The sequence below is a fragment of the Opisthocomus hoazin genome, chromosome 6 (assembly GCF_030867145.1).
Source record: "Opisthocomus hoazin isolate bOpiHoa1 chromosome 6, bOpiHoa1.hap1, whole genome shotgun sequence".
Lineage (NCBI taxonomy): Eukaryota > Metazoa > Chordata > Aves > Opisthocomiformes > Opisthocomidae > Opisthocomus > Opisthocomus hoazin.
The window spans coordinates 46,409,627-46,436,706 of record NC_134419.1 but is presented as its reverse complement, the minus strand read 5'-3'; the positions used below and the strand labels follow the sequence as shown (position 1 = coordinate 46,436,706).

The 27,080-nt window shown below is 36.4% G+C and overlaps 1 protein-coding gene across 3 annotated transcripts in view; it reads right to left on the bottom strand.

Moving 5' to 3' along the window:
* The window catches only part of NRG3 (neuregulin 3), a 435,046-nt gene that overhangs the window by 228,466 nt on the left and 179,500 nt on the right, over positions 1–27,080 (bottom strand). For all 3 annotated transcript variants that reach the window (XM_075422987.1, XM_075422986.1, XM_075422988.1), the window contains exon 2: positions 26,361–26,490. In XM_075422987.1, coding sequence (XP_075279102.1) covers positions 26,361–26,490 — 130 coding nt within the window. The remainder of the gene's footprint in view (positions 1–26,360; positions 26,491–27,080) is intronic.

Below are 27,080 nucleotides of genomic sequence, written 5' to 3'. Positions count from 1 at the left end.
GTTTCCTATTTCAGCATGGAGACTACAAAGGGCTATTATCTTGGTTTAATTACAACAAAACCCAAAAACCCCATCTTGAAAAGATTGCAAGTACTGAGTAACTTCAATGATAATTATTAAGTGTTGACAACTGTAGAAAACAAGTACTTCACAAATGTTAGCTTATACTGGTTTATGTGGTTGATTTTATACAGACATCAACTTTCAGTCATTCCTGTTAGAACTATTCATGATAGCTAAGGAAAGTGATTAACCATGACTACAGAATTTTACCTTAATTACTTCATTGTAATACCATTCATAAGATGAAACTTGCCATACTGACTGCTTGCAAATGTGGGGTTTGAAACCATACACCGCCATCCTGGTGCTTAAGCTGAAGCAAGTATTCATGCCCTTGGCGCAGAAAATCTGAGTCAGACTAAGCAGCACACACGTTTGAGGATGTTGTCAGTACGACTGACCTGGGACCAACCAGCACTGATGTGCAATACATTCACATCAGCAAAGACATTGTGCATGGACTGACCTCAGTTAAAAGAAAAAAAACCTGACAAAGTCCCCCCACGAGCTCCAAAAAGGCTGTATAAGAACTGTTACTAAGCTGATTAACTCTAACTCCTCAACCTAAAAAAAACAAGTAAGCCATTTCCCTGTTTTCATTTGTTTGTTTCTAAGAGCAGATCCTGAAAGAGAGAAGTGAAAAAGCAGAAAATTGATTTGGTGTTTTTTTTTGAACATAATCTATTTATGCATAAAGCACGCTCTTCTTGTCTGATTATATCTAAAACAACAAAATGACAATCACAAAGGATTCAATTCCAACAGGAGATGAAAGAAGATAACACATGTAATAAAAATACCTGTAAAATCGGAAGTCACAAGATAATGCAGGCTTCAGTCATGAAGATTTACATCTGACCATGTTAGGTTCAGCAGATTGGTTTATAATACAAGGAGAAGCAAAAGAACAAATAAATGGGAACAGGCTAAAAGAACAACTCCCAAAATACTAATGTCCGAGATAAGAGAGTAGGATAAAATTCAGTGAGCAATACATATGCATCTAGACTTTTCATTCCATTAAAAGCCACTTCTTGTTATTTACTTAGCTACTGCTGTGATTAAATAGTATTTAAGACATTGATTGGGCTCAGCTTAATGTAACATCAGAGAAAACTAAAATAATTACACGAATTCGCAATGCAGCATGCACATTCCACTTCATATGACAGCAGAAACCAGATAGCTCCCCAACCAGGCTTGCACTTGCATCGGTCTTTACTAACCAGCAGTGAGCTGGTCACAAAACAATGACCTGTTTGATAATTATTTATCAGGTTGAAGCACAGGTCCTCAAAAAAGTGTATTAGGTAACTCCATCTAGTTTTGTTCATTAGACCAAAGTCTAAAGCATAATCAATTTCAAATGCAATTAATAAGCTCACTTTACAAAGTCATTGGAGCTGTGCGTTTGAGAGGCAATAATACAAAATATCCTATTTTATAAGGAAAGTGCTATAGCATAAACGTATTTTAAGCACACAGAGAAACCAAGGATGGTTGAAGGTACAGGGAAGTCTCAGACTGTGAGACTGTTTTCCTGATCTACAAATCCCATGAGACCAAGACCTCCCTATGGCAAGTGCAAACTTCTACTAGAAGGGAATCAAAGTTCCAGATTTACTGCAGTCTAAATACGAAGACAGGCAAAAAGGCAAAGGCAAAATGACTGTTCCAAATGAACTTTGACTCTATTCAAAAAATAGGACAGACAAGCACGTATAAATGTCGCCTGTTCAATAAACATCAGAGGTTAAAAGCTACAGCCTATTTCAGCACCAGAAGACTACTCCAGAAAAGTTCAGGATTGAGTCACCCCTGAAAAGAAGGAACCAAAATAATGAGATTTAATGCATATCATGGATTCTTCTAACAGACACCCCAGGAGCATACCTCTGGATTTACACAGAAGAGCAAGAGTTCTCCACAACAATGAAATGCAGCATTATACCAACTCCAACAAATGCCTTGTACACTTTTTAAAGGAAAATAATAATCTTGTAGTTAATTATTATAAAGGATAATACACAGCTCCTATTAGCTACACACAAACTGCCTAATCATTTTATGAGTTGTAACTGTAAATCTTTAACCAGTTTATTAGACCTCCCTGTTATTCCAGCTGAGTACAAATTAAGAGGAGAACAGGGCTTCCATACCCAGGCTTTATGGATGATGACAAAGATATTTACTGCCACCGCTGTGTAACAAAAATATAATACAAGCTAACACCTATGCTGTAAGGATGAATCTAAAGACAAATACGTCAATCTCCTTATTCCCCACGAAACACTAGAAAGTGTTAAGGTCATGAATGCTGCAGATACCTAATTTTCTCAGGGTGAAGAAACTTGGAAAAGATTACATCTGTCAGTAATCAATAAGAAAACAACAATGGTAAAGTGTAGTACAATCTTCTGATTGAGGACTTCTTCAAATCTGTTTTTTAACAGTTCAACAGCTTGTATGATACATCAGTCTATAAATACCATATTTTTTATTATTATTTACAGAGGGGAAAAAAAATTAGATTTCTTTTTCAAGCATTACTTGTCTGTTTTCTGAGATGTCAGCAGATTAAGTTAGAGAAAAAACAACTGATGGGTGCTACATCTTGGGGTTTTTTCCTATACAAAATAGCTGAATTTCAGTGCTAGCAAAAATTGGGAAAGCTTGTCTGGAATGTTGCCCATTTACAGACATTAAGGGAGTTTTCCTGGTTAGCATGCAAACATTTTCAAGCAGTAAAAGGCTGAGATTTCAGTTTATATCTTCTACTACATAGTTATATTACTCTGACCCTATTGTGAACAATTCATTAAGCGTGAATTCATATTTTCTCCCAAATGATACAAGCTCATGCTGTCATGTAATGCTGTAATTCTGCCTGTAACTAGAAATTGTGTTCCAGGATTAGCATGGTTACTCTTTTAAGGTCATACTGCTTAACCCCTAAGTAAAAAATAAATTATAGCAGTAACAGGAGACAATCTAAGAGAAGACCCCTTTACCATCCCACTTGATCCCAGTCACTTTTATCTATTCCTACTTTCCTCTGTAATGCTTGTGTACTGTTGGCTCCTTTCAGTAACTATACACACAACAACAAATTTAAAAGGAATTTGGAATCACAGAAAAGAGATAAAAAGTGTTTGCAGGAAAAAAAAAAGGATGCCTGGATATATAAATAATCCCTCAAAGTTCCCAAAAGAAAATACAAGGCTTCCTAGCTTTTGTTAACATCACCACTAAGAAATTTTCTATATGAGAAAAGCTTGACATGCTGAAGAGTCATGTGTACTTGTAAATTTACTTGTAAGCATTGTATTCTTGTGTGCGAGGCCTGGCATTATAATCCTTTGAAAAATTCAGATCCTGTACACAATTTACTTCTCTGCTAAGTAATCCAATTTTTCTATCTGCTACTACTGCAAAGGTCTTTCATTTGTTACTTATCACTGAATAACTAAGACTGACCCTTCTCATACATATACATATATATACACATATATCTACATACATGTATGTATATACATTTTTTTATACTTCAAACACATATATACTCAATATTTGGTTCCCTGGAGCTGTACTGTCTTGCGTTACTACAATTTTTTTCTCAGTTACTGGCTTTCTAATTATTTTTTCAGGGAGCTTAAACATTTTTCACATGTAGCTGAAAAAGATCAGTAGCTAACCTCCAGCATAATTTCATAATTATGGGGATTAGCAAATGATCAAGCAATATAACCCCTACCTAAGAATTTATGTCAGACTGTAATTACTATGCTTTTTATTGTTAGCTTTCTCATGCTTGGACAGCCTGTTAGTCTGACAGGAAATTATCAGGATTTAAAAGTTAAGCACAGAAAAAGCATGACAATATATTCCTGCATATTCCAGGTATTGTATTAGAAAATTCCAAGTCACTGCTCTAAATCTGTCTGGTTTTAAAATACTCGACACTTTGACTGGCACTCCATTTCCATGAACAAAAAAAAGTTTACCTTCACAAATCCTGATTCTGGAAATGTTTATATAACTGAGATTCTGCCATTCCTAGAAAACATGCTTGGGAGGACACAGCTTCCATGTGGGTCAGAGCTCCGAGCTTCATCCAGTGAAGACACAGCTGAGGATGTTGAGGATCAGACATTAACACCTGCCCCTCCCAGCTCTTTCTTTACTCCAGGCTGCCCTACCCCAAGTTCTGCTCCCAGGACAACTCATTAGCACCTCTCAGGTGCTTCAGTTCATTTTTTTATAAAATTTCCCCTTTTTTTGGGGGGGGGGAAAGGGAGAGAAGGGGAGTGTTGATTGATCTTCTCGGCAGGAGAAAGGCTTTTGCTCAATGAGTACATTCACCAAGGGAGAAGTATAACACGTATTCCCTGATATGCAACATAAACTCAAGAATAAGTAGTATTTGGGGTGAAACTACTATGTCTGAGATACAGTGACCATTTTCCTCTTCGGACCCTGGGACCACTACAGCTCTGAGAATGCACTGCCAGGATCTAGTTCAGAAAGGGATTTAACTGAAAAAATAACTAAAAGATCAAGAATAACTTGAGTTACACTAGAGTGTTAGATCAAGTTTAACTTGAGTTACACTAGAGTGCTGCGGTGGGCCTGAGATTAATACTAGTCACCTATGACAAGATACCAAACAAGCCAAAATTAGCATTTAAACAGGAGGAGAGCACTTTGGACAAGATGCACAGATCTGTGATCTGTTTGGTTTCACCAGATATTTTGTATGATCACTGTTCATTGCTTAAAAATAACTGGGGCAAAAAAACCCCAAACAGATAAACTTCTTATCCTTGAAAACCATGAAAAAATTACCAAACGCAGCTATAGACGCAGGAGTGTTTTCCTTCTATCTAATCGAACAAACCACGACAGTTGGGATAGTTCTGCAACAGTATCCAAATAAATTCATTAGTTCCATTTCTGTCAATATGTGGCGTCTTGTTTTCTGATGTATATTTACAACACTAACAAATTAAACCACCCAAGGAAAGACAGTACAACAAAGTGCCTCTGCAGAAGAGCATGAGTATCTTGATGTCCAAATTTCAGCATATAGTAAGATTTACTAGAAACTTCATCTCTGCAAATATTATAGTTATCCATCATGCATAATGAATTCACTTTGCACTTCATTTAGTATTCATACAGTCTGTTTCTTACTAACATGTTGCATATATCACTGCTATCTCATCCATTTTCTTGTATTCAGAAATATTCTGCGGCGCACTACTTGCAGAAATGAGGTAGAAATAAAAATCTTCACAGTGCAGCGTACTAAACATTGCCACTGTTGCAGAAGTCATTACCATTCAAACACAGAGTGCTCAGGGTTTTACAGGAGCAAGCATTTAAAACGCACTGCTATAACTTGATAGTTCTTTCCAAAAAGAGTATCTTTGTTTCCTGCTTTGTGATGTTTTTACTGTAGCTGTATATACAGAAAAAACACATCAAATTCTAGCTGTCACTGCTGCTTCCTAAATGTTTCTTTATCCCATTCACTTAGTCCCACCTTGCAACCACAAACACATACATTTCCTTAACCAGTTATTCTCCTCAATTTAAGGAGACATTACCACAAAGGATCACTGATTACAATCAATTAGCTTTTGTATTTTGTAGTTGCAAACCATTTCAGTAGTAAGTACAGTCCTTGAGTGTTGCTATCATACTTTCTTTCCCCTAGGAAGGCCCTTCTGACTCTTCTCTATACTGAACTTCTTACTCTTCCTAGCTTAATAAGTTTGTATGCTTGTCATACTGTTTTAAGTACATGTTTCCTTTAAGTTTTGAAGGCTTTGAAATCAGTGATAGCCACATCCTGCACTCCTAGGCAGAATGTGTTCTTTTGCATACTAGTGTGTTCTACCAAGTGCTTACACACTCCATAGCTGGTCCCAGAATCTGAGCATCAGATGAGACCTGTGTTTTCAATATTTTCCTCCCAATGGATTAATGATTTAATTCCAGTAGAGATTTCATCAAAGGGTTAGCACCATATTCTTTTGGCTTTATGGATAACAAAAGCAAAATTCAGGTAAATACACACATGCACATCTATATATTATGTCTTTTCACAGTACTGGCTTTGTCCTGACGATGCACGAAGTCTCTTGCGGTTACCTCCCGGTCTAGCTTCTATTATATTCTACCACTGTATAGACACCAGGCTACGTATAGCTTTGTTAGATACAGGCATAAACAAAAACGTCTTCAACTTGACTGAGATGTTTAAAAAGTTATGGTGTAGAATAACTAATTATTATTGCCACATTAGCTTACTTTGTTTCTGACTTTTTTCTAAAGTGTGAGACAAAACGATTACACCTAAAAAAGCTAATCCACATGAATATTTAAGAAAGTCAAGTAAGTGAGTGCTAATTATAGGTTGATGTCCTGACCACACTGCTAATGCAGCAACAGCATCAAACAACTGACTGCATACACGCTGTTATCTTTTGACATGAATTGAAGTTTTCAAGAACGTTAAGCTTAAATTACTGTTAAAATTAAGTAGCAGGATATCTGGTCATATGTCACCTGTAACATCACCAACTCAAAATTATAAAAAATGAGGGGGAAGAATGGTTTGAAGAGAAGCATTCCTAATACCAAATTTTTAATCTGTGTTATAAATATGAAACATATGAACTCTATGAGGAAGGTGAACATGCTAAGATCTATCCATAAGCAATTCTTCTAATCAGAAATGGTTTATAAAATGCTGTAACAGTTTTCAAAATATATACATCAAACTGATCTTTTAAACAAGCAGGACTGTAAACAGAGTCTTGGAGATAACACAACAGGTAAGGCACAGTCATTTCTATCAGACTAAGAGCTCTGTTTTTAAACCTTCATCCCTATTGAATAAAAGAACAGAAAAAGAGCTTCAAACAAAGATGGATCCTTCTCAAGCAATACAACAGTTAGGTCAAAGAGAGTTGCTATAGTGAGGCATTCTTATCGGAGGAGGAGATGGGATGGAGTGGATAAGACACTGAATAAACCTACTTAAATATAGCATCAGACCAGTATACTTTCATCGTCAGCCTTTATTTCCAAATCTTTGGTAGTAAACTAACTCTTTGTAACTTTGGAGTACAAACGATTTTGCAAAATTGGGCTAGCAGATGTAAGACACAGAAGCAAGAGACCTAAAAAAGATACGCAGGAGCTGGATCTACTAGGCATACGTTTAGTTCGGTTTCACAGGTTACTATAATACCAGTCCAAGTAGGAAACAGCTCTTGCATCTATGAAAAGTCTTATCTCCCTTATACTGATGCATTTGTCTAATGCCTTCACCCTCTTGCTCTAAAGTCAGGATTTAAATGTAATAAACATGCACCCACATGTAACTGCTTAGATATACAGCAGCGAGGGCAGAAGAGACATTTGCTGCCTTGCTCAGTCACTGACAAAACAGAATGTGCTGTTACAGTTACGCTAGAGGATGCCATACAATTCACAAGTTTTCATCTGAAAAAAGCCCTTATTTTTGTCTTAATGAGTTTAATTATATATTTAACAGCACTTGATTTGTAAATAATTTTTCCACGCACACATTTAATGTTTGCATCAAAACGAAATACTAAAAAATTGCTTATGCAAAATGTCTAAGCACCCACGTAGCTGTTTTTTCTTTCTTGCTTTGGAAAGCCTTTCTTGACTTCTCTTCAGGCCTCTTTTCCATAAAAGACAGCAGGGACAATTTCTGTGTCTCATGCATCATGACTACATTTTTTGAAGTCTGATTCAAAAGCAAGAAAACCCCACAGGGCTAACTGTTAAACACATTAGCATCATTACTTAGATTCAGTTTGGTCTTTGCCTTAGGAGATGATTGACATCAGCATGACCCAAAGAAAAGGCTTGGCATATTCACCACTAGCAAATTTCTTCCACCAGCAGCCCGCTATTCTCTTTTCTTCCCAGGCAAACACATTTTTCCCCGAGTTAAATATTACATCAGTCTCTAAAGGATTAATCACAAGGGTTCACTTGTCATGAATTTCCCAGAGAACTTTCATCACTGACTTCTAATTTAAAACCAGAAACAACAAAATACCAGTAATCAATAGCCCTACATTTACTTAGATGCATTTTCTAGACTAGACAAGCTGTGTAAACTGAAACTCCAACTGTTCTTCATAAGTAATGCAGAGCGCCAAATAACTTTACTATCTCAGAAATGATGAAGAAAACCAAAGCTGCAATTGTCTGCAACGTAGAAACCATCGAGTCTTACTATGGATACAAGACTCTCAAGGATGCCTGTCTCTGTTAAATCTAACAGCATAGTCTTTAATACCAGTCGTGGGTGGCTTCACTTGGCCTTTTAATTCACCTCTATCAGACAGCGGCTGATATTTGCCACCTGCTCTCTGCAGCAGGACAGCCCTCATTACCTGACTGGAAGGCATTAGTCAGATACCTCAACGATTCATGTCTTTGAGAAGAGCGGCAGATGTCAGAATAAAACTGTGATTTGTTCTTAGGTATGAGAGCATTCCACTACAGGCTTATGCTTCTCAGAAATGGCATACTACTTTTAAGGTATTTTAGAACAGATTTATGTTCTTTGCCATTCTTGTGTGAGCTTATTTTTTAATCAACACAAGTCACATATAAACCCTGTTTCTGTCCTCAAATAGCAAGCCATCAAGTTACTGCACAAAAAATGTGATAGTAATATGGTAATATAAAATAAGACAGTAATAACTTGTCTTCAGTTTTAAGTGCCTGTCTTTACCCAAGCCACTTGTTTTCTGTTGCTTTTTTTTTTTCCATTTTACTTTTCAACAGAACAGACTAATATGCTAAAAGGAGCCATCTTTCTTAATTGTTTGGCATTGTTCTCCAGCAAATTTCTCACTCTGTAAATTCATGTTGGCAAAAACTACATAGTGCAGAACGTGGATGAGCAGATGCTACCATAGCTGTCCAAGGAAGCTGATGAGAGAAACAACCCACAAGGCCAGTCAGACTGAGCCACGCCACAGGGTGTCTGGCCCTCGGGACACGCCAGTCTGAATCAACAGGAGCCTTTGCGAAGGAAGGAAGGAAAAGCAACCATAAGCCCTCTGTAACCGTTCAGAAAAGAACATTTCTGTCAGTTTAGCAGAATTTTTGTAGGACATGGGGTGTTTGTGTTCAGGAAATTAACATCTTCTGACAGAAGTTTGTTTTGCTAAGTTAGTGACTCCTAGTTCCAGAAGAGTGGGCCATTCTAAAGCTCCAACACACAGAGCTAAAATCTCAGCCCCACTCCAAATCAAGTAATATCAAATAATAATAATAAAGCCCCCGAGTACTTAGTTTTCAGCTCTACAAATACCCACAATGAGACATACATCTCTTTCCTGAATGGAATGATCAAAATGGTCAAAGCAATGGAGAAAAGCAAAACCCTAAAGGTTTCCTTTCCCCAGTACTACTATCTGTATTTCCAATATCTTGTATAATTCGAACCAATACTGCAGTACGGCGATAATGCTCCTCTTTTTGAGTCCATTTTAGCAAAGCTATTCTCTATCACACTAGATCAATATCTCATTGATATATACTCTGCCAGACCAGCTGCAATGTCATGTGCTGTTGCTGCTCAGTAATATGCACTGATTTAGTGTATGTAGCTGAAAGCTTTTGCAACATGCTGAATGATTTATAAAACACATGGACCATTGTTCTAGTAAGACAAAAATTATACAGATGCTGGACAATGCAGTAACATGAAGTTCCAATGATTTCTGCACTGGTTTTTGGTGAGCGAGTCATGCGGACACAGAAGCAATTTAGCATGAAAGTAGCACCAGAGATTTATGGACAACATTCCCTTATACGCAATTCTCCTCAGCACATGAAGACTTTGACAGTGCTCGAATACAAAAATCTCTGGTTTTAAGCAGTTAGGCTTATTTAATTGTTGCTGGCTTACTAATTCATCACAGTCTAATTTTTGTTTCCCATGTTCCCTGTGTACTATGTACTAATTCGTCAAAATTCTCACCCTCCATCGTTTGCTCTGGAGTCCGCGAAGATAATCAGCATATAGTCACTCTGCTGCCCTAACCTTGCCCTTCAACCAGCAACCACAATCTTTACTGGTGCTGTCACCCACCTTTTCTTATTAATTTGGCAAGATCAAGTTCGAAATGAACTTTTCCCACTGGAGGGGGTTGCAGGGTGGGGCGTGGGGTAGAAATCTGTTTCAGGCCTTGGTTTGTATTTCCCTAAGAAGATTACAGAAAACCTCATTTTTATGATCTGGTCATCCTCATGAGCTCTGTCGGGAACCTCAGTCACAGTGAGAAATCTAAGCAGAAATTTGAAAATCCCTCCAGAAGGCAGTCCACTAGCAATGCTCCATTCAGGACAGCCATCGTACACGTGCTTTACACTGTGCACTTTACACCTCCAGACTTCTAAAATGGTAGTAGACCCAGAAAGCCAGCACCTCACTATTATCTGAATGGTATCAGATGGGACTTAATGGTACAAGAAGAATGAGAAGAAAGGGACACAAGAAGAAGGGTAGAAGGGGCAGCGTGACTCAAGCACAGCCTCTGTGCAAAGTTTCCTTCTGCAGCATCAGAGTCTGCCAGAGTGACCCCATCAGCTCCAGCCCCCTAACCTCCGCTTTAAATCTTGTATGTATTATTCTAGCTTTTACTTTTCAAAATCAAAATAACAAAAAGAAAGGACTGAAGGAAAAACCTCACACATTTCTGTATGAAATGAGGCCAAAGGAAAGTGGCCTGTCTGCAGTGATCTTCTCGGGGCCAGTAAGACTGAACTGAGGCTTCACTCCATTTCTAAATATTTATTTATCCCCTCTCCTCAATAAACTTTTTATAGAAACAAACCAATAGACAAGTATTATTTTATTTTTTAAAAGCATCGTACTGAAAAAAAGGAAAAAAAAACTTCCCCATGAAGTTTGGATGAAGCATCATAGGATTGGAAAGGGACAGACAAAACGCCTGTTGCAAAGACCTTACACATTCACTAAAGAGAATGAGTGCTACTTTTTTCTAAGAAATGTGCAGTACCTGACAGAAAGAAGCTACCATCTCTTCAGCCTTTCCAGTAAGCTAGTACTTTAGTTATAAGGTATTTATCTGCTCAGTTTGAAAATATTTGGTTTCCATGATACTATTGAGATTTACTCAGCCATCGAAGTACTGAACTCCGAGCATGATGCTTCCTGTGAAAGAACTAGCAAGTATATAATCTAAAAAAAGATACTGCACAGAGAATTCAGTTGCCTCATGAAGAGATAAAGAGGCAAGCTTGGAATTTAAACTCAAAGTTAGAAAAAGGGTTTTCAGACAGTTTTAAGAATCAATCACAATGACAATAAATTCTGTCACATGCATACAAACTTAGCTTTCATCAAAATATGAAGGCTTTCAATACAGATCATTCTTCCTTAAAAATAAAACATAATCCCACCCAACTTGCAAAAAACACCCAGTATGTCTTATAATTTATCTTGCAGAACGTTCTTTTTCTTTGTTCCAAGCACACAACTATACCTTACACCAAATATTTCTTGATATCATTTCTTTAACAGCAATATACTTTTTTCGCATTGCAGCTCAGACTTCAAATTGTTTGTATTCAACCAAAGAACAGAAACTACAGACTTGACTACAATATCCAATACAATATGAAATTCAAACTTATCCCTTGAATATGGCGATAGGTTTAAATTATCTACATTTACGGACATTTTGATAAGGAAATTTTAATATTGTCTCACCTGCATTGTCTCACTATCTTTTACTCCAAGAGCAAAAGATTGTTACCATGAAAGCTAGACATTGTGACTGCAGACCTTGAGTTTTCGGGTATTGATTTTGAGAAATTGTTTTAACTTGTATTTTTGTATCTTTTTACAAAAATATTTACAATAAATGGCAAAAGCATTTTACAAAATTTTTATATTTTTTATTTCCTTGCAATTAATCACAATGTTGCCATTTCAATTCAAGGTGTAAAGGCTAATTAAAATCATGCAATTTCAGCTTGTTGTAAAAGGAAATCCAGTGACTTACTATGTACTCAAAGTTTATGATTTACTAGGCAATTTTAATTTTGCTCCTATTACTGTATTATTGCTGTACCAGCATGGAGTCAGAAGGCCTTGATCGGGACTACTGAAATCAGCTGAATACTGCAGAAAATCCACACATCAGCTCCAGCCCTCCTAACCCATGCAGACTCTGCACTTTCAGGGAGGGAACTGCAGCATTTGCAGGTCCTTGCCAGGAGAATAAAGGATATTAAGAAATACAGACTCACAGGCATGCAGAAAGCAACATACATCAGCAACCTGATAAGGTCAGGATAAATTTTCTTTCAGATCTATCATCATCAGAAGACAATAATTAAAAATGCAATAATCTGTGCAGACATACTGAATTTTCTATTTGCATTTATTTCAAAGCTAAGACAGTGGTAAACACCATACCTTATAAGTCCAAATGTTTTTTCATGTTCAGTCATCTTTCTAGAAGAACATGGTGGTTTAATAATCAGTTTATATTTACTATCCAGTGCTTCCTTTATACCTTCCAACAAGAGTAAAATAGTAAGTAAACATTTAGTGATATGTTCAGAATACAGAATTTAAAAGCAGTACTTTCAAGCTAGATTTTGTATTCAACAATCACTGATGACAAAAAAAGAAGGCCAATTAATTTGGTTGTGATACTCTTTAGAGATTTAAAATTTACATGGTAAATAAATTATTATGGCTCTATTCAGAATTAAAGCTCTGCTTAAAGACATCCAACTAAAACTCTGCTGTTTCTTACAGTACTTTTCAGCAGATACAGTAATGACCATACACCATAAGGATTTTCTGACAAGTGTCAAACACCCATAGTGTATACACAGATCTCTGTATTTTTTTGTTCTAATTTGCTTAGTTACAGGGTTTGGTACATGATCTAGCACAGCATATTCACAGATTGCACGCAGTGTGCCAAGCTATGCAACAGAAAATAGGATGTTAGAGGATACATGGGGATCCTCATGTTTGCTTCCAATGGGAATTGATTCAGTGTTAAAGGAGATTTAAAATATAACAGGAAGTTACACATTTACTCCAGAGACAATCACCTTGGAAAACAACAGATGAGCAACACATGTAGCACTAAGATCACAGCAGGTCATCATCTCCTGTGGTTAATATCACTTTGGAGGGAACAAAAAACCCCTACACGATACGTAGGAGTCATAATTACTTATCTCTGTGCCTTAAGAGTTTGGGGAGAAGTTAGAAAACGGTGGTATTTTGATTCTGCCTTTTGTCCTCTTTCTCTCATGACACAATAGGTTTTTTACACAGATGAAATGTTTTACCAGCTTATGATGTGCAGAAGAACTTGTCTTGCCTATCACGCAAAAATGGGATTTGAGAGTTCCATGTTTCAGAGTTCTGTTATAAAAATATAGTCACCAGTATTACAGTCATCAAAGTTTTGTTTTAAGAAACAGTCACAATGCTGTTGGTCTTCCTTTTACAAAAAAAAATTGGCTCTGGTTCAAAAAGAAGAACTGGGGTGGGGGAACCAAACAAAAAAGTCTGTTCAATATACAGAAGCCGAATTTGATTAAATAAGCTCAAATTTTCACTGAAGACTATTTCATTTCAGAAAATAAAACTGATTCCCAAGAGCTTGTGAAGAAAATATTCTGAAGAATTTTATTGCTTGCAGTCATTCTTTACCCCATCTTTATTATTTTTAGCATTCCAATTTGAAATATTTTAGAGAATGCAAATTTTTTTTCCCTATTAATAAGCATTTCTATGCAGACTGGCATCTCAGTGACTCTGAAAGCATCAGCTGATCCTACGCTGCATATACAGTGTTAGTTCAAAGTAATCTTTGTGGTATGGTTTCAAAGTTAGCACATCTGAAATCAGCAAGCAAGTGTAACAGCTAAATGGGCAATTTGCATGGATGCAGCCAAGGACAACTAACAAGACTGAATCAGTCCTCATCTGCTGTCCTCAAAATGATATAAACTCCTTCGTAAAACCATTCTCCTGTGTTAAACTTAGTCAGACTTTGTAGCCCCATAATTCAAAATCTGAAAAGCACCATTTTTGAGGTAAGACTGGAAAAGTTAGCCTCCAGAAAGGCGTATTGTGTGGAAGAAACAATAAATTTAAATATGTTGTAAAAAAAAGTTATAAAGAAAGTGGGAATGTTTTCATCCTGGACAGAACAAGTAGTAGTAGGCTTAAATTTCTGCTAGAAAAGCACTAAGCTGGACCTCAGAAAGGTCTTTACAATGGAAAGACAAAAGATCACCTAACAGTATTACCCGGCAACACCCGGCAACACTATAAAATCTCCAATCTGAGAGGTCTTTCAGAGCAGGTCAAAGCTCTGTCAGAACTTCACTGCCTTTGTGTGACCACAAATAACATTCCCAGATCCTTTCTGAGCCCAGTTTTCTATGATTCCATTACACATCTACCGAAGATGACAGAACTCTAAAGTGAAGAAAATTCCTATTAATGGTGATAGCTGAAAATAAGAGTAAGAAAGACATAACAAATGTACATTGTAAAGACCATTTTTTGTTGGCTTTATTCGTCAGCTACATACTGCATTGCATTGCTTTTTTACGTTTGTCATCAACTAATTTTAAACACCAAAGTGATTCTAATAATACAATGTTCCCCTTACTAAAATCGCAGATTCAGTATTCATCAGAGATACTTAAAAGAAATGTCTATTATAATGTTTAATGTCAAGGCATGTTCTCATAGTGCTGGTCTTCAAAATCCCTCCTCTGGCTCAATGCACACGGACATTCATAATATGCTGCAGCACCAATACTCATGATTTTCAATAAATGCATAATAAAAATAGGAGTTCACATTTGGACTCTGAAACAGCCAGAGACACTGGCAAAGGGTCACATCCTACCCAGAACCTTAAAGACAGTAAAAATGTTGATCATTTCTGGCCATGTTTTTATTACTCAATAATTTCTAACTTCTTCTCAAATGACCTACATACAAGACCTACAAATCTTGGCAAATCAGAAATTTCTTTTATACCATAAGCTAACAGTATAGCTCTGCTCTTGTTTCTTTTCCTCTTTTCTCTCTATTCCTCTGTGCAGGAATGTGGTCCTCAAAGAAACCAAAAGCCTTGCGGTTGTTCTCTTTTTGTTGAAAGAGGACAACATTACAAGCTTCTGCCTTTGAAATTCCCACAGGTCCAATTTTAATTTGAAGGGAAAAATGAAAAAAAGCATGAGGGGAGGAACCTGCAGAGAAACAGAAAAAGGCTAGATGTTTTAAAATCATTTAACTGATTCCATCCTACAAAACCACGAACAAAACGTATAGCAAAGCTAAAAACATACCAAACCTCTAGAGCTTGCTTCTATTTTCTGTAATTCAAAGTAAAACATTTCTGTGATAAGTTCACTCCAAGTCCCCACCCTCCTAAATTTACAACTAATAATTTTTTCCTTTGCCTTCATGTTGGACAACTTTAATATAAAATTTCTTATTTTCAGGCCATAAGGCAGCAAGAGATGACACGTGATAACTTTAATTATCCTAGCTACTGTTCTTCAAGTTGCTTCTTTATGCATAAAATTAAGAACACAAAGAGAAGAGGGAAGAATGGATGGCTACACGTTACCAAATATGCAGAAGTCACTTGTAATGGAGATTGCCATGACAGAGCAGAACAGAGGAGTGCAGGGAAAGAAAAGTGTAGGCAGTTGTAACATTTACCACTTTTTTAAACTAATTATCAGAAATATATCCTAATATAACATAAAATGGAAATTTCAGACTTCATTCAACTCTAGTATTCCTACTGAAATCAGTCTAGGACATAATTAGGTACATGTAAGACCAGTTATGAATGTTTAACTTTTAGAAGTGACCAGGATTTAGGTTCAGTTAATAACCCTATTTCCACATTATTCTGATAATTACTTGGTGGGGTATAAACTATAAAATCATATATACAGTCATACCACAGCCTGAAATAAATACTCCTTGTCCAACAGCCATAACATTACACTAAATAGCATGGATCAGAAACTTGTTTTCTGCAATATTCTGTATTTTATGGTATGTTTCTCTGTTTTCCCAAGACATAAAATCCTTTAAATAATTAATTTCATACACTGAGTGCCTAGTAAGGCATTGGAAATAAAAAAACCCTAAATATATCAAAATATATAAATATATAGATATGATTTTAACAACTTTCTGCCCTAGACTGTACCAGACACTGTATCTGAAAGACAAGCAATTGAAAAGACTCTGAATGAAGATGATCTTAATGCTTTTTTGTCTCTAAATTGGCTAATGTGGATTGAACTTGCTTGCATAATATCAAGATTCAAGGAAAAACACAATGAAGCTTCTTCCTTATTTACTGGAATAGCACCCCTGTATAAACCCTCCGAAACTATAATCCCTTCTGATCTCTCTTATTCCCATCATGGCTGTGCATCTAAATGACATCATAAACCTGAGGTGCCACATAGGAAAAGAGCTGCAAACAGCAAGAAAGGGCATCTGAAAAGTCTCCAATACTGTTGATCAAAATTCCTTCTTCTTACAAATTTTGAAGAAATTCATAGATAGTAGCTTTTTAAGTTTGAAACATCTGCACTGCTTCCATGAGTTGCAACTTTAGAAGAGTTAAAAGAAACCATGTTTAAAGGCAGTAATGCATCCCTCTCTGTTCTTTCAACAAGCTTGATGTCAGGCAAAAATGCTTTCCCCAACTGTTTACTGAAAATAATCTACCATGACGTCTACCATAATAATCCCGACTTCAAAATAGGCAAACAATAATTTTAGCTGTTTTTAAACTTAATTTTATATAGCCTTAGTCATTTGTAGCAGAAGCTTGTCCTTCAGAAGTAATTCCAGAGATAACCTCTGACTTTTGCGTTCCTTTGTCATACATCCTTTATATTTCAATACTCCGATCAACAAGATACGATGGGCACATCGTAACTATCTTAAGCAGCCTGGAGTCTGAGCACCAGTTTGTATGCTGATTCGAGTAGGAGTCAAGTTATTACTCTAGGCTTCTGACACTAGCTTTCTTCAACAGCATAATTATTGTAAAAAACGCAGTTTGCTATCTAACAAAGTGGCTGAAAAGGCACAAACACAGACCAAAAACTCTTCCATTACCACCTTCTGGAGATATCTCTGAATATACTTTATATAAATCTGCTTCTTACTACTTAGTTGGCAGGTTGCTTAAAGAGTTCTTCCCTGACTGTACTGGACTAACTTCGAGAAACTTTTTTCAAATTCAAACAGTCCCTTCACTCCTAAACACTACAGTAACGCGCACAGGATAAGAACCCGAATATTTGTCTGTTTAATATAACTCATATATGGCAGAGTACTTGCCTGTCTAATCTTACATACCTGAGTTTACATAACACTACAGAATCCACATGTTTTTGCCTCACTTCCCCTCTTCCTATCTGTGACGGTGGGTAGGGCTTTCTTCGCCGGGTGAGGGATAGAGGAAACGTGTTTTCATTTGCTCTTCTCATTTAGATTAATCTAGAGTATTGGTGGATTAAAGTTTTGGTAGTTTGCATTTTGATATACTTGGCACTTGTTCCTATTTAAATGACTCAATTGTCCAGAGTTTATTTCTTCTAGCAAGACTTTTTCCAGCAGATCTTCAGGGAGAATGTCTGCAGATAGGATTAGATTGGAAATGCTATTGCTTTCAGTGTACTTAAGACACTGGGGAAGATGAGAATTTAAATAAGAGATTTCAGATGTCTGGATTATGCACTTCACAAATTCCTTCTTGCCTAAGGGAGGTAAGAACAACAACAACAAAACCCCTAACTCATTTCCAAGTTAATTTAAAAGCAGAGTTTGATGGCAGAATATTTGCATACGTTACCTTCAAGACAGATGCAATATATGCCACAGAATCACAGAATGGTAGGGATTGGGAGGCACCTCTGTGGACCATCTAGTCCAACCTCTCTGCCGAAGCAGGGTCACCTAGAGCAGGTTGCACAGGACCTCGTCCAGGCGGGTTTTGAATGTCTCCAGAGAAGGAGATATGCCATTAATATTTGCACCCATACTTTTTAAGGTTTTCTTTTCTGCAAATATATTGTGTGTGCTATAAAAGCTATACAATCTTTTTTTCTCTGGCAGGTTCTGGAAAGCAAGGGGGAATCCCCAGTTCTTGCAAATTGATGGAATATTCCTTTGCAGGGGAAGGACTTCACCATTTTGTATTTTTCTAATTTTCAGAATATACCTCTTCAGCTTGTACTTCGTTTCAGACAGCATATACTGAGTAATAGCTTTCTGTAGGTCACATAACTCTATTTTCCTTTAGAATAAGGAAACAGGAGACAGTTTAGAGCAGTTTCTTCCATTAACAGATCAACTTTCTTCATGGAAGTTTGTAATTGATACGGAATGGATTTGAATCATCTCTACCAGTGGAGATGTGCTACACAATCAATATAACCTATAATGAGAAGCCAAAGCTTCAGAAATATGAGTTGGCACAAGAAAAGGTGATGATAAAAATTAAAAGTTCCACCAGCTTTAAGTGTTCTTGGTAGTGAGACATGAGAATAAATGCTAGCACAGCATTGCGTCCTAATCTCCCACTTAGGTGCCAAATCAAGAAATCCAAGAATTAATAGCAGCCCCAAGAAAAAGCTAGCTCAGCTGCTGAGTCAGAAACTACATTTTTCACTTCTCTCTACTGAAATTCAAGGTTATAGCCCAGCTCTTACTTCAACCAATGGAAGGGATCTTGCCAAATGCAAAGGGAGCTGAACTCGGTCTCTTTCTCTTCCAGTCCTTCAGAAAGAGATGATAGTTTACTTAAAGCTTTGTTTCACTCACATTAGTGATTGTTCTAAGAAATGGTACTTCTCTTATGTTTGGGAAATTACTGTGTGCAGCCATAAATGAAAGAATTAACACTGTTGGATTTGACAGCTCTTACCTGTGAATTAAAAATGTATAGCTTTAAAAAAAAAAACAAAGTAGGCAGGGGGACATGCTAAGCCTGTAACTATGTTTTCCCATACTTTACATTACCTGAAAATGGATTTACATTAGTCTTTTAGTATTCCAGGAAAGAGAAATGAATTCCACAGTTTTTCAGTCCTCTATGCTGACGTAAGTTTAAAATATATACTTTCCCCTAAGTTTCAATATTAACTTTGGATGCATAGCTACACAATTTCTCCTTATTTCTTCTTCTTCCTCAAACTCTTTCAAGAACATTAATTTGAATAAACGTTTCATACAAGATGAACTGGACTATGAATTTGATTTTCTTTTTATGGATATTTGCTTAACTCAGATGAATCACAGGTGAATTGAGGTAATGTGTAATTTAAATAGCTGGGCATGCATCTTACGTGTACAGTATTGTGGCTTTTACCTTATTGCTCTCACTGAAAAAGTGTATCTTCATCCTAGTCTGAAGAAGGAGTGCAAATTTCTTGACTTCAAAAGTTAGAAATAGAACAGGAAACTATAGTATTTAGTAATCAAAATTTTTCAAATGCATATAATTTGAAAACCTGTATTAAGATGCACAGCAGAAAGGAAATAAAACCTGAAATAGCATCTCAATAAAAACTTAAAACTATCAGTAAATACAAAGCTTTATTTTATTCTGTATTTCTTTTTACCATGATGTTAATTTATCCTCCCCCAAAAAAGATGACTAATAAAAACTTGTTTTCAAACAATGTTTTAGAGGTATAAATGGATAATAGAAGTTTTGCCAGGGACTTCTCTGGTGCATAGAGCTGCTTGAAGGAATGATACTATGTGAACAGCAACAACAGTAATAAACACCGATTTACTGCAGTACTCAAAAACTTAAGCATGTGCTGAAGGGTGAATTTTTGTGAACACATCAAGGGAAACATCTGTCATGATGTTTGAAATACAGACTGTCACCCTGCTGCATTAAACCACTCGGTTTTGCAGATATCTGAAAGTAATTGAACTTCATAAGACTTCTCAATTTACATATATATATTTTTCAAGCTGAAAGTATTTTCTACTGCAAAAGTTACAGAAGATTGAAGAAGGTAAGTATCTGCTAACTGCAGTAATCTAGAGGAAAATCTGTAAATAAAAACCACTGTGAAATGGAGTGCTGAGATTGTGAAAATTAATCAATTATAAAGTACTCTGACAAGAAGCTTTCTTGAGAGCCTCTATCTTCTGAATGTAAAATTACAAAAGCATGAATCAGGTGTTACTGAATACAGCCGTGTTTAATGTGCATGTCACATAGCATGTTCTTGGACTGTTTCACTAGGGAAGGATGTTAAAAGACTCAATCTTTAAATTTAAACACAGTATGTTATTGAATTCTTATACCATAAGACTTGAAGGGTTTTAATTTTAGAGGACTATTAGGAAAAAGAGTATGGATAACTGAGAAAGTACTCGGTTTATGCAGGTGAAGTTTAGTATTTGGACAAAATAATTTAGTTTGGATTCTGATTAACTGATTCCAGTGAAGTGAGCTCAAATCTTCCACGTTGATTACAGAAAATTTCAGACCAAACAGTAAAAATCCTGTAAGATCAGGTCATACCAAAAAAGTTATGATATGTAGGTAACAAGTACAAATCTTACAGATGTCTTGGGCTACACACCATTTCCTTTTGAGGTTTAGACACCATATCTCTTTGCGGTTCATATCTAAAAAGATTTTAAATGATAAAACAGGTATACGACAGCAAAGCCATGTAACCTCTTCCTGTAATTTCATGGGGCAGGACCTTTGAAAGAGAATGAAGTGGTTTGGTTTTTGGGGGTATTTTTTGTTTGGGCTTTTTATATGAAGAAAAAGAAACATCTAAAACTAGACAAGAAAAGCATAAGGTTTTCCAACAAAAAGGGCAAAGTAGTTAAATTGCAGATTTGTTATTAACATTACTTAAAGAAATAAAGGCTTTCACTTCTTTGTTGTTTATTAGCACTGTCATGAGTATACGAATATGGCCAGGCTGATTCTGCCCTTGGGATGCGCAGTCCGTGTGACAGACTTCTTGGCCACAATTTCTGCTTCCTGACTTCTTACAGGCCCAAGTTTTGAAAAGTACCACAGTCACAATGCTTTAGGCACACAGGCTGTTTAATTTGAGCTAACAGAAAGAACCGCATCGCTGAAGGCAACCGCGAGTTGTAAAAGCACTGCTGAATAAGCAGGTGATGTAATAGTAACGCAATGTGATATCTGTATTAAAACATAGTTGCCTAACAACACCTTGGAGCTACCTAATCTGGTATTTCAAGTTCACCTCAGCTTTTCTAAAGCAAACATGAAAGTAAAAATGGCAGCATTTCCAGCTAATGATATGTGCAGCTATGCAAATATAATCTAGATATGTGCTACAGCTATGCTCATAAGCCAATAATTTTCACAACAGGAGGTCTGTTGATTGCCCTTGACATGGAAAGTATCCTAAATTTTAAGTGTAGCTTTCTTCCTCCTTTATATTCTTGTCAGCTTAATGCAATGGATTATTTTTGACGAAACTAACCTTGTCATATTGTGACATCAATTAAATGTTTTACTTATTCAATGCTATTCAATAGTGAATAATTTTCTGGGTTTGCTTTACTTGTATGTTGGAGGCGCTCTGGAAAAGCATCACTGTAATACAAGATGGGGGGAACACACAAAATGGAGCAGCTAGTATTATAAAACACTACATAACAAGCCATGTAACTAAAACTAGGAAATTATATTCTTACCTGGTTAGATTTTTATCTTATGGTTAACTGCACTTATCATATGCCGTGCCCAGAGCTGTTCTAAAGTCCAATCTGTTTGATCCCTTTTTCCTGCTTTTACTGACAGCAAAGGCTATGCCTGGATTACAATTTCTATTATGCAAAAGACTCACAATAAAACCTGACAACATTTCTCCAAAATGGACTTTCATTATAAGGGAATTCAATCCTCCTGGTCTCACAGCAGATTTTAAACAAAACTGAGCAACTCTGGTACCATTTTCTTAATCAACTAAGTGTAAAAATGAAAATTTTTATGCATAAAAATGAGCAAGATCACCAAGCTCAAAATTCATCAGAACAAGGCAGATGCATCAAAGGTAGGTCGTCCTATGAAATGTGGAAACTCTGGGATAGTAACCACGGTAGTGCTCTGTGGATGCATATGTATAACCTGCTGTAATTTGGTTAACTGGGAATGGCATTTTGTTTACTGTGCATTTGAGAGTCTACTCTTTTACTTTCTGTTGTTAGAAAACTTTTTTCAGGTTTTATAATGCTTGCTTCATGAAGGACAGATGAAGGACAGGAACAAAGGACAAAAGGAATAGCTCCTCCAACATACTCAAATCTATAAAGCATACATCAGAGTTCATTGCCAACGCCAAGATTCCCAGTGCATACACAATAGTCTTAATGGCTTCTTTCAGAAGAGAAAATTTATAGTGCAATCCTCTTCTCCCCTCAAAAATTTAGCCACTCATTCATCCAGTGTGTTCTAGTCTTAAATGGGTAACCAGAAGAAAATGAAGGGACTAAAAAGAAAAAAATAGAAAGTAGAAGGATACACGCCAAAAAAACCCCAACCTCAAAAGAGTGACTTGAGATAGGGTCATAGAACCATAGAATGCTTTGGGTTGGAAGAGACCTTTAGAGGCCATCTAGTCCACACCCCCCCTGCAGAGAGCAGGGACATCTTCAACTGGATCAGGCTGCTCAGAGCCCCCTCCAGCCTGGCCTTGAATGTTTCCAGGGATGGGGCCTCCACTGCCTCTCCGGGTGTTTGAGATAAAATTGTACAGACAAATAAAACCTAAACTTCTTTTTTTAAAGCCTGCATTATGTAATACCCAGTTAAAGGCCACTGTATCAGTGGTGACTGTGCACTTGATTTGTTTTGTGTAAATAACAACTAAAAGCACCCTCACTATTCACTTACATTCTCAAGAAGGCAACAGGAAAAAAAATTCAGCATATGGAGAAGCTAAATATGAAGTTTCCCTACCGTTGACCTATGCTAGCCTTAGAACAAGCTAATGTTAAACCATTCACAAAAATAAATACTGAAGTCACACCTTTAAAATAGCACAAACAACATCCAGTATATCTTGTTTGTTACCTAACCACATGGAAGAACTGTGCCAGTTTACATCTCCAAGCAAATTTTCACCAGGAGACAGTGAGTAAAACATAGAAGTTCAAACAAAAATGGAATTACAGAATTTGAAACTATAACCATTCCTATATTTTTCTCCTCCAGTTGTCAACGAAGCTAAAAAAAATACCATGACTTCAGGACACCTCATCTGTAGGAGGCTAAGAATGTAAGATGCTTGAGCAGGACTGCTTCAGACCTCCTCGTCTACTGTATTCCCAGCGGTCTTCTGCAACATGGCCTCCCTCTTGCCCTTTACCAAGAAGGGTGCATGCTAGTCCCACTCCCCACAATTACAAGTTCAAACTAGAGAAGGCATGTATCTCACAAACCAGAAAAAAGTTACAGAGTCAGGGCTCTACAACATCCAGCTGCCAATGTCATCACTGACTGCTGGAGTTTGACATGTGTCATCTCCTATTGTCCAACAAGTGGAATGTGCTTGAACTGCCAGTCGAGACTGTTTGCACAGACAGTATGGGTAATGAGGACACAGAAGAGGTCCAGGATGTAACGCAAATATTTATTAGTTGCTATCAAATCTTTTTTTTTTTTTTTTTGGCTTTAACAATCAGTAGCATATTTGTCCTTAAACTTATACACACAAGAACAACTGTGCAACTGCCTAAGCATATCATCTGCTAACACCCTTTAAACCTGAAAAGTGAGACAGAAATTTTTTGCTACATCAAGGTCTTCTATCTGCAGCTGTTCCACACAGCAAATTCCCATTTCAGTAAATTGGTGCTCTGTTCCCATAACAGATGCAAAATCAAACTCCCAATGAGAATACACAATGCAGCCTGATTCTAAGAACAAAATATCATTTCTCTCTCTAAGTCTTCATAATTCCGTATTCGACTCTTTTAATTGTAATGGGAATCCCATAACCCTTTCATTCTCAGGGAAAATTACTTTTTTTCTAGTTAGAGGGCAAATACAGTACATCAATATTGTATTTTTCTGTATGTGTACATTCTAGCTGCTATTTCAGAGCATGGTTTTAGGCTAAGGATAGAAAAATACCTGCAACCCACTCACTACAGCACTGGCCCTGACTAAAAGGCATATAGTCTGTTACCAAGGTAGAGACACAGCATTTGAAGGTCAAATTAAAAGGTTTCTCTTCATTAATGACATACATATCAGTATCATAAAATGATTCTGAATAAACTGCTGCTTGTCGTGAAAGCATTATAACTAGTTTAATCACCTTGAAAGTTGTAAAATGTGTCTTCTCTTGCTATATCAATTTTTATTGCCTTATACATGTCTTTATGTGTTGCACACTTCAAAGTACTCATTGAAATAAGCAGGTGTTTAATTCCCAGAGAACGTGTCAATACCTGAAACTCGTACAAGCAATGCAAATCTGTTACACACGGGAGCTAACAGATTCACAACTGACACCCGTATTTCCCTGTGGAAGAATTACACAAGAGAAGGTGATGAAAAAAATTTCACTCTTCTGGAAAGAATGAAAACTCAACACTCTGGCTCGTTTAGTTAAGGGGAAAAGCTTGGATGTTCAAGCTTCTAGCTGTTAGTCAGACTGCAGCATTAGAATCACAGCAAATAAACAGGAGTTTGGCAAAGGCAGACAACAGGAAAGATACTGAAAATGAAACAAACAAAAAAAGACAGCTCTGTTATGTGATACGCTCCTGTAGATATTTAAAAGTTTAATCCATACAGTTTACTAGAACAGCCTGTTCAAAGAAATAAACTAATGAATTTACCAGTCTTAAATATTTGAGTGATTCCCTTGTTAACAGACCATGATACTTCTAAGAAAGACTGAAAATCCCACACCTGCTTTGAGAAAACAGTAAATGGGAAGTTTTACGATAGAACTTGCAAAAGTCATAATTTTTCCACTATTTCCATTTCTAATGTTGAATTTAAGAAGCATGCCATAAGAAAACATAAAATAAAGAGGGGAAATGAATGGTCACTGAAGCATACACAACTGAATGGGAAAAAATTACCAGCATGGTATTAAAAACAAAAATCTTAAGAATATTCTTCTGATATAAGCAGACTCTCATCAATCTTTAAATCCATAAATTTCCGCTTTCAAACGAGGCGCATATGATTTTGTGACTTTTTTCTACTTTCAGTGGGATTTAGCAGCTGAAGTCCCAGACTGTCCAGGAAAGCTTCTGAATATCTCAGGGGCTTTTTATTGTTTATATTAGAGATATCTATACATTCAGATGATCAGTTTAGAGTTTGGGCATATAAGCATGTCTTGGATACACCTTCTGTATGCCAAAAACAGTATCTTAGGAGTAGATTAAAATATGACAAGTTTTCGTTTTGGACCACCTCTGTTTAAAAGGTTGTTTGAATAGTTCAGGATTTTTTTCATTCTCATCTTTAGGAAGATGTTACAGTATTCCTGCTGCATATCGCTCTACTACGCTCTACATATCGCTACTACATCCAGCATAATTATATTCGGTGATCTGGTTTTCTTTTCTGATACTCTTTAAAATACATTCAAGATGGTCACAGACATTAACAGAAGTTCAGGAGCATAACATTGTGCAACAGCTATATAGCAGGTTCAGATGGCTGTTACAGTCCATTTTATCTTTCAGTAATTAAGAAACCCTAATTCTTAAAACTACTAACCAAAGAACTCTTCCTCTCTCTCAACGAACACTGCATACAGCTGTAGTCAAAGCTCCACTTTAAGTACTCAAAATAAAGGAATGCTTCTGGTATGTAGAGGAACATACAATTTTTATATGTAAAAACCAAACCCAAATATTAATCCCTACTTGTTTATAAGATTAGAAATAAGGATATGGAATGTTTTTGTTATCTATGAAAGTAATCAAAATGTTGCTTTTTGTATTTCCACATTTGGGTTTACAAATATTACAGACTAGTTCAAAAACCACCAACTGTGAGGGATGCAATGAAACTGGCAGCAAATTCCACTGCTTCATAACATGTTAAGTCTGAGTGTTTATTTTTTCTAATGCTGTCTCCCTTGGACAGAAGACTTTTTTTGCAACTTCGTTGCAAATGACTTACCGGCAGTGTTTATGCGATCCTGTTAAGGTTTCAATCACAAAGCATTCCCCTTCATTGAGACAGTATGCAAGATCCTTGTCTTTGCATGGCTTAAAGTGCTCAGATCGTTCAGTGGAATACGTTGTAGTATCTATGGAGAAAACAAAAAAGAAATGCTGTAACGCTAAATATGGAATGTTCTTTAAGTAAATCTTCAATAAATTTGACCAGATTGGTCTCAGTATCATCAACTGATCCAGACAGGCTAATAAACAGAAAGTAAAAACACAGGGTAAGCAAACTTCAGTATGATTGCAATATTATTTGCAATCAAGCTTCTTCAAAAGATTCACAAAATGAATCTTGTATTTGGAAATATTAGCAGAAAAACAGACTAGACTTTAGCAAGGTTGAGTATAATTTCAACCACTTCCAATTTCCAAAGTATCCCTTCTAAAATGTAAACACACCTATTATGTATTCTTTAACCAAATCAGTATTTTCATATTTATACACTGAAATAAGGTTTTAAATACAATATACAACTTTTTTCATGAAAAATGAGCAAGAGTAGTTAATACAGTAACAACCTTAGAAAAACTCATAAATCCCACAACAACAAGAGAAAAAAAAAAAGCCAAAAACTGAAGGACAATGTTAATTTGATTCAGCAGTCACAAAAACTGGCCCAGAACTCAAACACAAGCAATGCACCATCAACTGTTTCATTTCAGGCACATC